The sequence below is a fragment of the Ambystoma mexicanum genome, chromosome 4p, assembly GCF_040938575.1.
Source record: "Ambystoma mexicanum isolate Mex_15411 chromosome 4p, UKY_AmexF1_1, whole genome shotgun sequence".
Classification (NCBI taxonomy): Eukaryota; Metazoa; Chordata; class Amphibia; order Caudata; family Ambystomatidae; genus Ambystoma; species Ambystoma mexicanum.
The window spans coordinates 1,157,850,664-1,157,866,053 of record NC_090927.1 but is presented as its reverse complement, the minus strand read 5'-3'; the positions used below and the strand labels follow the sequence as shown (position 1 = coordinate 1,157,866,053).

The 15,390-nt window shown below is 45.9% G+C and overlaps 1 protein-coding gene across 11 annotated transcripts in view; it reads left to right on the top strand.

Moving 5' to 3' along the window:
- MAP7 (microtubule associated protein 7) overlaps positions 1 to 15,390 on the top strand; it is a 1,989,984-nt gene that overhangs the window by 182,689 nt on the left and 1,791,905 nt on the right. For 2 of the 11 annotated variants that reach the window (XM_069606770.1, XM_069606767.1), the window contains exon 1: positions 1,438 to 1,621. The exons of the other annotated variants lie outside the window; for them this stretch is intronic. In XM_069606770.1, the coding sequence (XP_069462871.1) occupies positions 1,567 to 1,621 (55 nt within the window). In that variant the 5' untranslated portion in view covers positions 1,438 to 1,566. Of the gene's footprint in view, positions 1 to 1,437; positions 1,622 to 15,390 lie in introns of those variants that run through there. 11 annotated transcript variants of the gene reach the window in all.

Here is a 15,390-nt window from a genome sequence, read left to right as displayed (position 1 = left end):
TTTATTATCGCAAATCTATTGTGAAGACAATTCATGTAGATTTTGCCTACTACCAGAAGAGGTGGAAACTGTCAAACATCTATTGTTGCTCTGCCCAGGGGTGTTGACTCCCCGCCTAATTCATCTAGGACACCTGTTCAAAAATCTGCACTTCTACGTTGAAGAGGAATGGTGATGCCGGTTAATGAGTGGTGGAAAAACGACATGGGTAATTGCGGTGGTTGGCTTCTTTCGAGGTATCGGACTCATTACCTAAAGGGGGAAGGCCCTAAAACTCACACTTACTCTCCGTTAAATCTGGAAGGAGCCACTCTGAAAGACGAAAATGTGAAGAGACTAAAGCGGGGAATCGAAAAAACAGAATTTTTCTTTATTTCTCGGGCACCACCTGTTTTCTGTTTTTGCATGGACAGCATGCTGAACCTTTATTTAAAACGGTTTGCTTTTTATTTGTTTAGCATTAAAGTGTATATATTTGCCCTGTTAGCCAGAATACAGTACATTGTATAGATGTATTTCATTTTTAACATTGTTTATAGACCGTTGCAAACCATTAGGAATGAGATGGTTATGAAATACAGCTGTTAAAATATTTATTATTTCTGCCTGAATTACAATTTTGCATGGTCTATCTTGTATTATGTCATGCCTTTATATTGTCTTCAATTAGACTGGTAATGGTGCTTACATTCTATTGTGGACCTTTTCAGAGTGAAAAATGTGGCTAGTGAAAAGGCTTGATTAACCCAGCTTGGTATCTGGCATTCACTCATGAAGGAAACTGACTATACTTGTGTTAGGGCAGGTTATGCCCGCTTCTGAAGAATGCAATCTTAATTTCCATCCAAAAACTATCTGCAATTGATTTACTAAATAATTAAAAGTGAGTAGCCTCAATCCAGGTTTAGACTCCAGCATGTTACTGACACTGCCCTTTTGCAGCTATTATAAATGGCGCTGAACACGGATTGTTCTCAGAAACGTATCTATAGCATATGCACTTTTTGAATATTGAAAAGTATCCCCGAATGAAACCACTCTTTCTGATTTGAAATCAACATCGTCAGACATTCTGAGAGTCCGTTTAATCCATCACCTTTGATTCCTTGATCACCTTGCTAGCACCAGCCAGTGAACAGTTGATGCTAATGGCACATTGCCTCATACGTTTTAGTGTTTTTATTTGTGATGTCGCAGTGTCAGAGACGACTGCCGGGAGCCAACAGCAAGTTGCATTAAGCTAAGCTGCAGCTAAGCAGCTCATACTACTGACGTAGTGCGCCAGTGTATTATTATTCGAAGTTCCCTCATCTAATCTGATATTGTGAATGTGGCAGACTCCATTTTAATCAGATGCTCATCTCCAACATAGCCGGTCGCCTGGGTATCGTGGAAAGCGTTATTTCTCATTTTGTTGCTGCCATTGTTTCAGAAATTTGACAAAATATTCCGCCTGGACTTGTAGCTCATTTTTTGCCTTTTTTGTGCACCTTTACCCTCTAAACGTGTACGTTTGAAGGAGCTAAGCAAACGGCATGCGAAAGGTGATACTGTTTGTGCTTTTTCATGGATGAATGGCAATACTTCAGAGAGAGAATACTCATCGGCATGGCGCTATTAGGTATGCACTTTGAAATGTTTACAACAAAATTAACAGCTCCTCTCTGCTTGATTAAAACAAAAAACTGTGGGGACGAGGATGTCAACGATATTAACTAAAGGTTAAACATTGGATTTGCTATTTCACATTGACATACGTTTTTTTGATGCCACTGGTGTACATTTCGTATCTAAAACTCTGGCATTCATCATTACTTTGCACATTGGTTTGAAAACATAACAATATTTTGTTCCAATGTGCAGGACATGCAATTTGAATGGGATATTATAGCTGTTCTGGGAGTAATAGAAGCTTTCATATCCCTAATGGAAATCCGTGATTTTAACAGTATGTGGAAGGAACATGAACGCACTGGGAAGGAGATGGGTGTACTGAATGGGTACCCGAGAGATTTAGTAATCTAGAAGACAAGTAGTTCTACATAGCCGCTTGATATTTCTGATTGTCTTCTTTTCGATTTGAGTGATTTTTTAATGGCTAGTTGCTGATGATTTCGTACAAGGAAGATCTGTCTACTGCTTTTTGACCTTATGAGATAAATTAGTGATGTCATTTGGCTTGTTAAGAATCAAACCTGTCCTGCACCGATACACTGATTTGAACTGTTTTTATTTCGGGCATTGCCTGACACGCAGTGTCCTTTGCAGTGCTCTGCCAGGATTATAACAATGTTAGCAGAGGTGGACTGGCCTATAGGGACCTCTAGAGATTTCCCGGTAGGGCGCTGCACCCTGGTCCTCTTTTGTGTGGTAATCTATTTTATTTACAAATCTCACAGGAAAAGGGTTGGGCTTGGTGAAAATTTGTAATATGGGGCAACTTTGAAATATATTTCCAGGGTCTCTTTTGTTTCCCGGTCCACCCCTGTGTTGGGGTTGGCTTGTATGAATGTAGCATAGCATTTGAAGATTTTGATTACCTACGAGTAGCACCAGTGTAATGTATTGACTTCAGTGACATACCATCAGTCAGATCAATGTTTCAGCGTTTATTTGGGGCTGCTAAGATGTAAAAGTTGGAAACCTTTTATTAGTCCTATACGTTTGCATTGATGGGTGTTTCGACTGTTCCAATGGAAATCATGACGATATCATATCAAATGTGTGTAAAATATTACTCCAGACAGATGGGTTCCAGGACATCAGACCGTCAGTCTGATTAATGTAATCCTTTAGCATTAAAACCATATTTCTTGCTTCTGCTGTAGAGGCGGTGGTGTTTTTTGTCATTCGCTTTAGGAGAACCTAAATATTGCCCATCTTTTTTTAAGGCAATGTGGTGTCTTATTGCTAAGAGAAACTTTAGATCAACTCAAACAAAATAAAGAGCCAAAACACGTAGAAGACTTTGTTGTACATATGTTAATGAGAATTGCAGAAGCATCAATAGCTGGTGTTGTGAGCTGGCCTCATGGTCACATGGGCCAGCCAGATCGATGCTGTGGACACACAGCATACAATGATTAAACTTTCTTGAAACAATGGGAAAGGTGCTTGGTCACCTGTTGCTTATCATAGGGATTTGTGGTCACACAGATCCGGCGTATACACTGTTGTGGGCACACGTCGTTGTGCACAGTAACTGAGCAGACAGTCTGCCATTCATGGAGTCTGAGGCCGTACTAACCAAACATTCCGGTGTGAGCTCCTTTTATTAGGAGCAAGTCATGACGTATTTTGTATTGTATTTCTTTATTTATATAGCGCGCCTGGCCCAAAGGCATCTGGGCGCTTGAACATGAGGTTGCAATGCAGTACAATTTACAGGTGCAGTTAAGACGGAAAAGGATGAAACAGATTATATACAGCATAGATTTACAGAACGGTGCAAGCTACACGTTGCACAGCAAAGAGGATAAGTCAAAGGAATAATGCATTGTGTAAAAAGTAGGCCTAAAATACAGGATATATACAGTAAGTACTAATAATGCACGATAAAGTATGATGTGCAAATAATTAGCATTAGACATGTGTGAGCAGGGCTGTAGCAAGACCAGACCCGACAGTAGCCCAAGTCAATAGAGGAAGTACTGAGGCGGTGAGCCAGAGTTTAGTTTGCGTTTGAAGGAGTGGTAAGACGGTTCCAATCTAAGCGAGTTGGGAAGAGTATTCCAGAGTTTGGTGGCTAAATCTGGGAAACTGGACCCGCCAGCTGTATTCAATTTGAATCTAGGGAGGACCAGGCAGTTTGATTGGGCTGGTGTTAGGGGTCTGGAAGCTGTGTGCGGAGTGAAACAGCTTGCCAGATAGTTGGGTGCATGGTTGGCTAAGCACTTGTGGGTGAGGGCAAGTGTTTTTAGGAAGATTCTTTGTGCAACTGAGAGCCAGCGTAGGTTGCGTCGAGTTTCGGAGATACGCTGCCTCCTGGGACAGTTAAGGACTGCCCGAATAGCATTATTTTTAGTAATCTGCAGTTTGTTTCAGTTTTGTTGTCTGGTCCCCAGATACAGAGCATTGCAGTAGTCCATCTTTGACATAAGACTTCTGGCCAGTATGGTGAAGTTGGCGGTGGACAGGAAGGGCCGGGATGCCGTGATAAGTTTGCATACATAAGCGGAAGCTGAGCTGATGGCATTTGTTTATCTTGACAATGAGATGGTGGAGTCAAGTAAATGCCTAATGTTTTGGTGTTGTCTGAAACTTTGATGGTATTACCACCTATGGTGGACGACTTGAATGCTGGGTCAAATTTGTTCAGCCGATGGTGGACGCCCAAAATGAGGAGCTGTCTTATCATAGTTGAGGCACAACTCATATTGTGCCACCCACGCTTGAATGACTAGATAGACATTGTTCAAGGATCTGGTGTCAGCTGCGTGGTCACCAGTGATAGGGTTGAGTATCTGGGTGTCATCGGCATAATTAGTTTAGGTGACACCCAAATAGTCAAGTATATCAAAGAGAGGTTTGGTGAACACATTATAGAGAGTCGGCGAGACACAAGATCCCTGAGGGACACCACACAAGACGGGTGAAGGTTCAGTGGAGGCTAACGGGGAGAAAACATGCATAGGCCTATTGTTTAGGAAGGAACTAATCCAAGATGTGGCTGAGTCAGAGAAGTGGGCGGCAGATTTGAGATGCCTGCAGAAAATTTGATGATTGACCAGATCGAAGGCTGTGATAAGTCTTAATAGTAGAAGGAGTGCTAACTACCCTTGGTCTTTCAAGTCTTCAATTTGGGTTTTCAAATTGAAGAGGGCTGTTTCAGTACCGTGCCTCGGGTGGAAGCCCGATTGCCTAAGGCCAAGTAGATCGTTGGATTCCATGTACTCCTGAATATGAAGGTAGGTGGCACGGTCAAGTATCTTGAGCAGGACCGGTACCGTGGTGATGGGCCTGTAGTTGGTGGGAATGCTTGGGTCGAGGGTGGCCTTTTTAAGGAGGGGGATGACCCAGGCGTCCTTGAGGTTGTCTTGGACAATGCCTGTTTTGAAGGACGAATTTATGAAGGTAGAGATAAAGGGTGCTAACTCATAGGCAGCCTCCTTGATAATGGGGGCTCGGCAAGTGTCCCCATGGCAGTTGGTGGGTTTGAGTTTGTTGATATTTTCAACTTCTGCAATCGTTAGTGGTGAGAAGGTGAAGGGTGAGAGAGTAAGAGAGTAAGTGTAGAGGGTAAGGGAGAGAGTAAGTGTAGAGGGCAGAGTGGTGCGAGAGGAGGTGTTGGGCTAGTGGTTAGAGTGAAGGCTGTTTTGTTTGATGTTAATTTTGGCTTGAAGGGTGGTGATTTTGCCTAAGAGTGCGTTTTGAATACTGGCACACCAGGTGCTGTCTTTAAGGCAGGAGTCCAGAGAGGACACTAGGGATTCAAGCTCTTTCAGGATCTTGAACAGCTCCCTTGTGTTGGACTCCGCTTGCATGATTCGGTTATTGTAGGTTTCTTTTTTAGCCTGGAAAATAGCTTCTTTATAGTTCAGTGATGCTATGGTAAGGCTATCCTTCTTGGGAGCAGTGGGAAGGCTTTTCCAATGGGCTTCAGCGGTGCGTTTGGCTTTACGCAGTACTCTCAACTGTGGTGTGAACCATGAATTCAAGTGAGAGCGTGGTTTAGCTTTCCTTAACTTGAGAGGTGCAATGGAATTCAGGGATTGGAGCATACCGTGATTGTAAGTATCAACTAGGACGGTGGGGTCCGTGTAGGATGTTGAAATGTTATTCAGCAACAGTAGGATAAGTGGAAGTAACCTATTGGTTGTTCTATCCCTTTTATTTCTAGTATGAATGGGAGGGGCAACGTCTTGTTTGGTGTTTTTTACATTGGCTTTGATGTTGAAGGTGATAAGATGGTGGTAATGACTTGTAAACTTAAAGGGGACATCGCCACACTGGAGTTATTTTAGAACAGGAAGAACACCTGGAAGAAATGAGGCCGTGAGCACACAGGCTATCGCAGATAGTATGTAATTTTGAGCAGCCTGGCCCAAACACATACCTGTTAACTCACCCAGAAGTCAATTGCCTTATCTGCCAATCCCTGTGCCGGACAATAGGTGTCAATGCAGAGTGCATTCTGAAAATGAAAATCTAGTTTCATCCGCATTTTCATTTCTAGAGGTTGACAGGCATGCAAAGTTATTTCCTTAATTTACGGAAGCAAGTCTTTTGCAGAATCAAACACGTGTTGTGTCATTTAAAACATAAGCTAGAGCTGTTTAATCTTATGGATCTTGAGGTACAGCAAACATATTGTACACTTACTTGCATTCAAAACCAACGCCTCTGGTGCTGTGAATGTGCTTCCCCTCATGGTAGCAAGCATAGAAAACTGCTACACTTATCAGGGGTTAAGTCCTAAAAGGAAAAGTGGGGGGACTCATTAACAAACCAATTGAATGTGGTCTCACCAGAAATTAGCATAACAAGGTGCCCTCTCAAAAAATGGTGGGACTTCTGATAAAAGTGGGGGGACTCGTCCACCCGCGTGTATCCTCGACTTGAGCTCTTAGTTATTGGCATCACCAATCTCCTACTGTAAACGAAAATAGTCCCTAGGTTTCTCAAGATTGCTGCTCGATTCTCCTAACTGGAGCTATTGCAAAATAAGTTATTTTTTATTTGCAAAAGTCTGACGAGTGTGTGGTAATGCCGAATGTGTGATTCTGAGGTGAACGATTCTTCCACTCACCCCAAAGTCTGATCGAGCCCCGTTGGTGGCTGCACTTAGGAATTCTAAATTTGATTTACGGGCGCAGCCTTTAGTCTCCTGTAGCACCCTGCACCATCGCTGCGTGGCACGGAATGCAGAAAATTGGTGAGTATGAAAACAATATCACTTTCCACACAGGTGGAGGCTGCTTTGGTTTTCTGGTGAAGCCAGAGTTTAATTGAAGGTGGGTTCCCTTTTGAATCACTGGTGAGGATCGCACTTTGTAATTGGCAGGAAAATATACATCGTAATGCAAATTGGCGCTACCTCTGATCAAGCGATGCAGCCCTTCAGAGGGTCTGTTTTTCTAGAGAATGCCTGGGTCCGTCTGGTCTCTGGTGGAAGTATCTAGTTATTAGTCTTTTCATAGAAGGTTGAATGAACCTTTCTTGTACTCTTTGGGTTGGAGTCTAAAATGTGCATCTTACTCTAGGGGTCGCTGTTGAAAACATGTCTCATTCACTCATTCAATAAAAAAATGTTTGGGCTATTCGAGCAGGATCTCTATGTATAGTAATTTGACTGACCAACTAACCATTATGCAGTACAGTATTGTAAGTGAGCTTCCTGTTGTTTGCATACTATGTAAACTATCCCCTTCCAAAAGAAAATATGGGCCACGATGGTGAGAAGGGCTGTTTCTGACCGTGGTAAAGTAAAACAACGTTTGCCTTACAAATATTGTACAGAAGCAGTTTCAATCAAAATACTATACCCAATATCTATAGGGGCACACACTTGCATTCCCTTTCTCGCTCGTTGATGAGGGAGGGTCTTAACTGTTTGTGATTCATAAACGAGCGCAGCCATTGAAATGGCAGGTATTTTTGTCGTTTATTTCATTTTACATTTATAGATAAGAATGCAGCATATACATGGTCTCTAGTACTTCATTCTAAACCGGTCTACAAATAATGGCTTGCACAAAAATAACATTAGTATTCGATGTAGTAGGAGTGCTTTGCACTGCAGTGTGCAAAGTCTTTTCATTATGTGTACTACTGTTACATGTCAGAAAACACTGTTTAGAAATTTTAAGGTAAGCATGGTGATTTTAATGGTGAGCTAGGGTGGCGGAATTGATGGTGCTCTAATGTGGAGGTAGTAGCCAGTGGCCCGTGTGGTACGTACGGATGGGTCTGGTTTTGTGGGGTTAGGCAGAGGTGAGCTACTGTGGGAGCTTGGCGATAAACTGGGGTAAATTGGGGTGAGTGGCTATGGAAGGGTTAATGGACAACGTTGGGGAAGAGTGGGTGGCGTAGGGTATCGGTGATGTAGGATGAATGGAAAGTATACATAGATGAGCTAGAAGGGTTGATTGAGGATGAACAGAGATGCGCTATGGTCTGGTAGGCATGGTAGGGTGGGCAGGGGTGAGGTGGGTGGGGTGAGGTGGGGGTGCATGGGGATTGACTAGTATGATTTGGAGGAGTGAGGTAGAGTAGGAGGGGCTAGAGACAGGTGGTGAAGGGTGGGTGGCATAGGGCAGACACAAGCCTGGTTAGTGAGGGCATGAAGAAGGTTTGACTGGGGATTCAGAGTGGTGGTGCAGTGAAGTTTAGCTGTAGGGAAATGGGGGCGAGGAAAGGCAAGTAGGAGTAGGAGTGGGTGGGAGGGATGGATGTGGAAAGTTGTGTGGGGGTAGAGAATGCTGCGCCGTGGGTTCACTTGTGTGGTAGAGTGGGTGGGATAGAGGAGTGTTGGGGGGTTAAGGGGGCAAGGAAGGGTGGATGTGGTAGAGTGGAGTTGTGCAGGAGTGGACAGGTAGAGCGAGGGTGAGCAGTAGGGAGGAGCCAGTTAGAGTAGTGGTGGTAGCTAGAGTTTTGTAGAGTGAGGGCATGGAGTCTGGGTTATGGAGGGAATAACATTCCTAGAGTGAGTGGGACAGTGCTTCAGATTTGTTTCTGGACGAGTGGGGCTGGGAGCGAGCGTACAAAATAAACACCCTCTTCCCGCTGCCTCTAAACTCAGGGCAACCTAGACCACTGCAGCAGGCATTGTAATCAATTTGCTATGATATATTAAACTGATTAAAAGAAGGGAAAGGAGTATGTAAAGCTAAATAATTGGGTTCCTCTAGTTTTACCATGAAAAGAAAATGGTTTAAAAACAAAGGTTATATTGCTTGCTACGCAAAGACCACTGGGAAGTGTGGTCACTATAGTGACCTCAAGCCATTATTTTTCAAGGAATGCTGGGACTCATGGCTTTGTGTTTGCTGGTAATACTCTATGGCCAGACTATTCATACATAGCAGCACCTTGCTGTCCATTGGAACCATGAGGCCCAATCACACCCAGTCGAGGCTGATGTAACAATTAGTTGAGAAAGCATATTAGTAGTGGATTTCCAGATAGAACCTCTAAAAAATGGTTGCTTTATCATGAACCAGACCTCAAAATATTCATAGTGACTGGTTTCTCACTTTGCAGTTAGAATGCCACCCTGGAGAATTTCTACACACCCAGCGTGTGGGGTCCCAAAAACCTAAAATGCACATCATTGAAGATCATTTTCAGTCTTTCGTACCATCCGTCCAAGAAACAATGGTGTTGCCCAAATGGACAACACACTGTGTTCTCCTAGCTCACACGATTTCCTCAATTGTTCAAGCTTACCCAGAAATGTAGGATCTGGGCAATCTAAAATCCTCTTTCCATTTGGGACTCACCTAATGGGGTCACTAAATTAAGTGTGGACTCTTGACTGTGCAGAGTCGAGTGCCTTATGAGTAGAAACTTTCCATTATGGAGGTCGCACAGATTTTGAACCATTGGAGTACACAGATGTTGCACCCACAATGTACCCTGTGCTCATCTTGGAAGAGGGATGGATTCAACCACGGAATGGTCAAACTGTATGCATACGTGCACCAGCCCCATATTTGAGCATGTTTTCAGACTGTAATGCAGCAGATACTGCCACACGATCTTGATTGCATCAATGTGGCCCAAGAGGTGTTGGAACTCCTGCTTCTAAAAAGGGACTCAAGGTGCTTTAACGATACTCTTAGTGGAGAATGGTTCTTCTTTATCTAAGGGGAGCTATTCTTTCAACACCCATCTTTCCCACAAACCATATGTCTTTAGCAGCCTTTTCCATAAGAATGCAATTTACAGACAGTTCAGTTGGTTTAGGGAGAAACTCAGTGCTTTAGCAAAAGCTGCTGTAGCAGCCATTACACCAGCTCATGGACAAGTCTTTGCTCCCAGTGCCATGAGGTCACTTTTTGTCACCAATAGGGAAAGGCTGGTGAACTCTGGGGGCCAGAGATAGCCACCTGCTCTGTAATATGATCCTTGGAGGTGGTGTTTGGGGACTTTCCCCGGGCCCTATCTGGTTCTTTCAGGAGTGATACTGGAATGTGGCACTGGTGAAACCTGGCAAAAGATAACTGTCTGACGGAAATCTGCCTCACAGGAGAGGACTACAAGGCTTCAACCTCAAATTCAGAGAACAGTCCCATACGTCTAATGAGAAACCACTGATTGATATACAGGCATAGCAGGTGATATCGAACTTCACCCAGTTGCGGTTCCATGCATGGCACAGGATTGACTAGGCAAGGCATGTCAGGCTTGCAAGTGCCACTCTGGATTACAACCTAGGTCTAAAGATGCATTATAAGGCAGACCGAGATGGTACAGACGAATTGCTCGCGGTTAGGGTAAGGACGCCAGATGCCAGGAAAGAAACAGACCCAGAGTAGCTGGAGCTTCGGGTCTGCCAGCCGCCATGATACAACTGCATTATCCCAACAGCCTAACCAGTTTTCTTTACACTTATTGCTGCACGGACTGGGGCACCAGCTTAGTCCTAATAGTAAAATATGCACAACAACTGTATGCAAATTAACTTGTGGATCAAACAATTGGTGAGGAGGTGGAACCATCAGAGAGACAGATTATGAAAACTGATCCATTAATCAGATTAATTATCGACCCAATCTCTCTATCTGCCCCGATACAAGGAGTCCCAAGCTACCTGAATCTGTGGCTGTTGGAATGACATTCTAGATAAAGAGAGAGTGAAGTGCTAGTGATTGGAGAAAGATTCTGGAAAACAGACCCAGTGTTTGCTTAGGCAGGGAGAACAATTGGCAATAAGAAGATCTAGAGGGGATGACCGTGCTAGGTAAGCCACAGCATCAGAGGCTAGGTTGAAGGGACACAGACTAGACTGGGAGGCCTCCTGAGAATCTTTATACAGGGGTCAGACCTTGAGTTGCTGTCCAGCTTCTGGTGGCTGTTAGACTCCATTAGACATACATATGTCTAGTGGGGTGCTGCATCCCCTCTCTTTAAAGGCTTCTAGGGTCAGAATGTTTCCCTCAGAAAAGTAGTGCCCGAAAGCATCCAAGCAAAGTTTAGTCGCAAGACTGTTATAGACCTTCTTGTGAGTTATTCCCATCGCTGTCACATATCTAGCTGGAAGCAGGGGGGTGGGCGGAGTACAGTACAACCATTCCTAATTTTACTGCTGTCCTATTCCCTGCATTGCACGTACACATGACTATGTTTATCTCCTTGCCCTTGTGTTTATCCCCACTCATCACCAATGGGAGTAATGCCAGTGCAGCCACCACCCTTTGTATCTGTACATGCAGTACAGTGGTTGGTCTTGCAGGGTACCAGAAAGATAAGAAATGTGCTTTCACAGCCAGATAATCCCTCAAGGAGTACAAGGCCTCCGCTGGCAAGAGGTTGTGACAATTTATCCCACTTAAATCTCGGCTGCTTACCCGCCCAAAAAGCTCCAGAATGATCCCCCTGAGGCCAATGGAAAGGTGTGCTGAGAAATAAAGGGGAATCTTCAGAAAGAGATATAGGAATCTTAGTAGGATTATCATTTTGACCAGTGCAATTCGTCCCAAGGCAGTGCTACCTCTGCATTCGTCTTTTTTTTTAAAGTATTTATTTTAAGTCAAGGCAGTTTGACAAACATACATCGTAAACAGTAGCAAAGACGTGTTAACCCCCAGCCATTTCCCTTCGGGCCTGCCCCCCCCCCCCTCCCTCCGTTCCCCTGCAAAGGCCTTTACTCTCCGGGCCCTCCCCTCTGTGACCCCATAGTTTGTGTCCCCTCCGGGTTCCTCCCAGTTTCTCAGGGTCCATCGGGCATTGATAGGCTTCTAGGTCAGGGTGGGAAATCGCTGGACATATTCCAGTACCGGGCCCCAAATGTTCTGGCACCGGTGGAGGACCCCGGCCTTTGCTGCTGTCACCTTTTCCGCTATCAGTATGTCCCATAGTTTTGTCCACCAATGAGCTAAAAAGGGGCCGTCCGGGGACTTCCAGTAGCGGGCCAGCAACGATTTCCCGACTAGAAGGCATTGGGTCAACAGTTTCGCCTTATTCCCGAAGCGTGGGTAGATCGCCGGGACCGGGACCCCCAGCAGGACGGGGCCAGGCTCTAGCGGAACCGTTGCCCCATTGATTTGTGTAATCGTCCCCAGGCATTGTCTCCAAAATTGCTGGATTTTCGGGCACGTCCACCACATGTGCAAGAAGGAGCCAGGGTAGCCACATCCTCTCCAGCAGGAGGGGTCCACCATGGGATTCATGTGATGGAGCCTAAGAGGGGGGGGTAGTACCAGCATGATTTTATATGCACATTCCCTATTGGTGACACAGGTGGATGAGGAGTGTGCTCGGGTCCAAATGTCCACCCATGTTTGGTCTTCTATCGGGTGCCCCAAGTCGGCTTCCCACTGCGCCATGCAGCGGGTTCTCTCGACCAGGAAATGGCCTAGGAAACGCCTGTAAAAGGTAGATATCCTGCCTTGAGATGGGGGGTCCTTGAGCGATAATTCCAGTGAAGTCAGGACGCGCGGTGCTGCTTGTAGGATTTGGGGCTGTGAGCACCAATGGCGCAGTTGTATGTAGGTAAATCTGTCCTTTTCCTGAAGTTGGAACTTCTCCTTGCATCGTTCGAACGTGCATGGCGCATTTCCCTCGTATATCTGCTCCAGGTTCTCAAGGCCACCCTTTATCCAGCGTTGAAAATTGCGCGGGTTTGACCCGGGTGAAAAAGCTGGGTTGTGGAAAATCGGCGATTGTGGGTTCAGGCCCCTCGGGACGCCCTTCTGTTTTAGTGCCCAGTCCTAGGAACTCAGGGTGTGTTTGGTTGCCCGAAGGAGATCTCCCCAATGTGTTCTGAGGGGGGCCGGGATTTGTGGCAGGAATCGTAGGGGTAGGAGCAGCCGTGACTGTTCCAGTTCTACCCATCTGGGGCGGTTTGTGATTGTTTGCCATGTGTGAACGTGTGCCAATTGGGCCGCCACTCTGTAGGCCTGCAAGTCCGGGACTCCAAGCCCTCACATTTTGGAGGCACCCAGTAGAGTTTTGGAGGGAATTCTAGCTTTCTTACCCCTCCATATCAATTTCACCATTTTCTTCTGTAGATCTCGAAGGGTTGTTGCGGGGATTGCCACTGGGAGGGAGGAGCAGGCATAAAGAAACCTCAGAAGAAGGTTCATTTTGCAGGCTGTTATTCGCCCCATCAAGGAGAGCTCCTGGGTCGTCCAACGTCTTAGGTCTCCCTCCAGTTCTTTAAATAGCCGGGGAAAGTTGGTCTGGTATGTTTCTTTTGGGTCCGCCAGGATGTAGACCCCTAAGTAGGGGATGGCTCTTTTTTCCCACTTGATCGGGTTCATCTTGGTCAGTGTTTCCCGTTCCTCCGGGGCGAGGCCAATGCCCAAGGCTGTTGATTTAGCGAAGTTGACTGAAAAGCCGGATACCTCACCGTAGCTGCTTATTTCTGCCAGGGCATGCTTCAAGGAGGGGCGGGCTTCTGAGATTGTTAGCAGGACGTCGTCAGCGTATAAGGCGATTTGGTGTTGGGAAGGGCCGACCTGCAGGCCTTTGATCTAGGTGTTTTGTCTTATTTTCTGGGCAAAGGGCTCCATGGTAAGTGCAAAAAGCAGAGGTGATAATGGGCAGCCCTGTCTCGTACCACAGGACACTGAGATCGGGGCCGAGATGGATCCGTTGGTCCTCAGAAATGTTTTGGGTTCTTTGTAGTTGGCCAGAACCATTGTCTGAAAAGCTGTTCCAAAGCCAAAAGCCCCCAACGTGCGTTTCATGAATGGCCAGTCCACCTTGTCAAATGCCTTGGTGGCATCCAATGCCATCAGTACTAGTTTTTGGGAGTTTCGGGCGGCAATGTCCACCAAGTTTAGAGTTCTACGGATATTGTCCCCTGCTGACCGGTTTAGGATGAAACCTGCTTGGTCTGGCTGGATTATCTCCGGTAGGATGCGACCCAGACGATTCGCGAGGACTTTGGAATACAGGTGTGCGTCTATGTTCAATAGTGCTATCAGTCTGTAGGAGGCTAGGTCTCTCAGGTCTTTCCCTGGCTTGGGTAGAAGAATAGTAGTTGATTCCTGCATCGAGGTGGTCACCGAACCAGAATCTTTGAAGGAGTTGAAGAGAGTTACTAAGGGGGGATGGGAGGGGGTCAGCTGGTGTTTGAATAGTTTGTAGTACCATGTGGAGAATCCGTCCGGGCCTGGGGCCCATGTCTTGAGCGATTTGATGGCTTCCTCGACCTCTTCTTCTGTGATTAGTGCCTCCAGGTATTCCCTTGCCGAGGTGGAGAGTTGGGGGAGTGCTGCGCTTTGCAGGTATTCCTTCTGTTTGAGCTGGTCTCGCGGAGTAGCTGTCATGACCTGAGTTAAGTGGGCTACCGCCAGTTGCTGTTTATTAGATTCTGAATATTGGACGACTCCCTGGGGGTCGCGCAGGCTGGAGATAGTGTTTGTTTTATTTTGGCCAGTTTGGCTACCAGATATTTGTTTGCCTTATTATTCTTTGCGTAGTAGGATTGTTTGGCCTTGGCCATTAATTGCGCAGGTCTGTTCTGCATAGTGGGCTTCTAGCTTCTTTCTGGCAATGCGTAGGGCTCGCTGCGTTTTGGGGGACCAGCCTTTTTCCTTGTGGGTCTCCTCTGCCGCTTTCAGTTCTTCCTCCAAGGCTGTCCGGGTCTGGCACCTGTTCCGATGATAGGCTAATCCCTGTGCAATCAGGACGCCTCTGATCACTGCCTTCATGGCGTCCCAGTTATTTGCCGGGGAGGTATCAGAAGCTGTATTTTCTTCAAGAAAATTCTTGATCGCCATCATGATTCTGTCTCTCACTGACATGTCATTGAGGATCGGGTTGTATAATGACCATTTACGCGGAGAACTAAGGATGGGGTTCTGCGCCCGGATCTCTATGATCACTGGAGCATGGTCAGATAGAATTCTTGAGCCAATGGACACTTCTTTGATAATGGCGAGAGTTTGTGGGGACGCCAGGAGGAGGTCAATCTGCGAAAAGGTTCGGTGGACATGAGAGTAAAAAGAGTAGTCTATTTCAGTGGAGTGTAAGACCCACCACGAGTCCACCACCTCCAGGGATCTGAATAGGTGTAGGAGGCTCAGTGCCTGGGTGAAGTCGTTTGGAGTCGGAGGGTGCGACTTATCGGGTCTGGTACTCCGTTGAAGTCCCCTCCTATTATCACCTGGCCTTCTATGAAGCGCGAAAGGGACGTGCTCAAAGAGTCGTAGAAGTTTGATTGGCCAGAGTTAGGAGCATACACGGAGACAAAGGTATATAAGTCACCAAGGAGGAGGC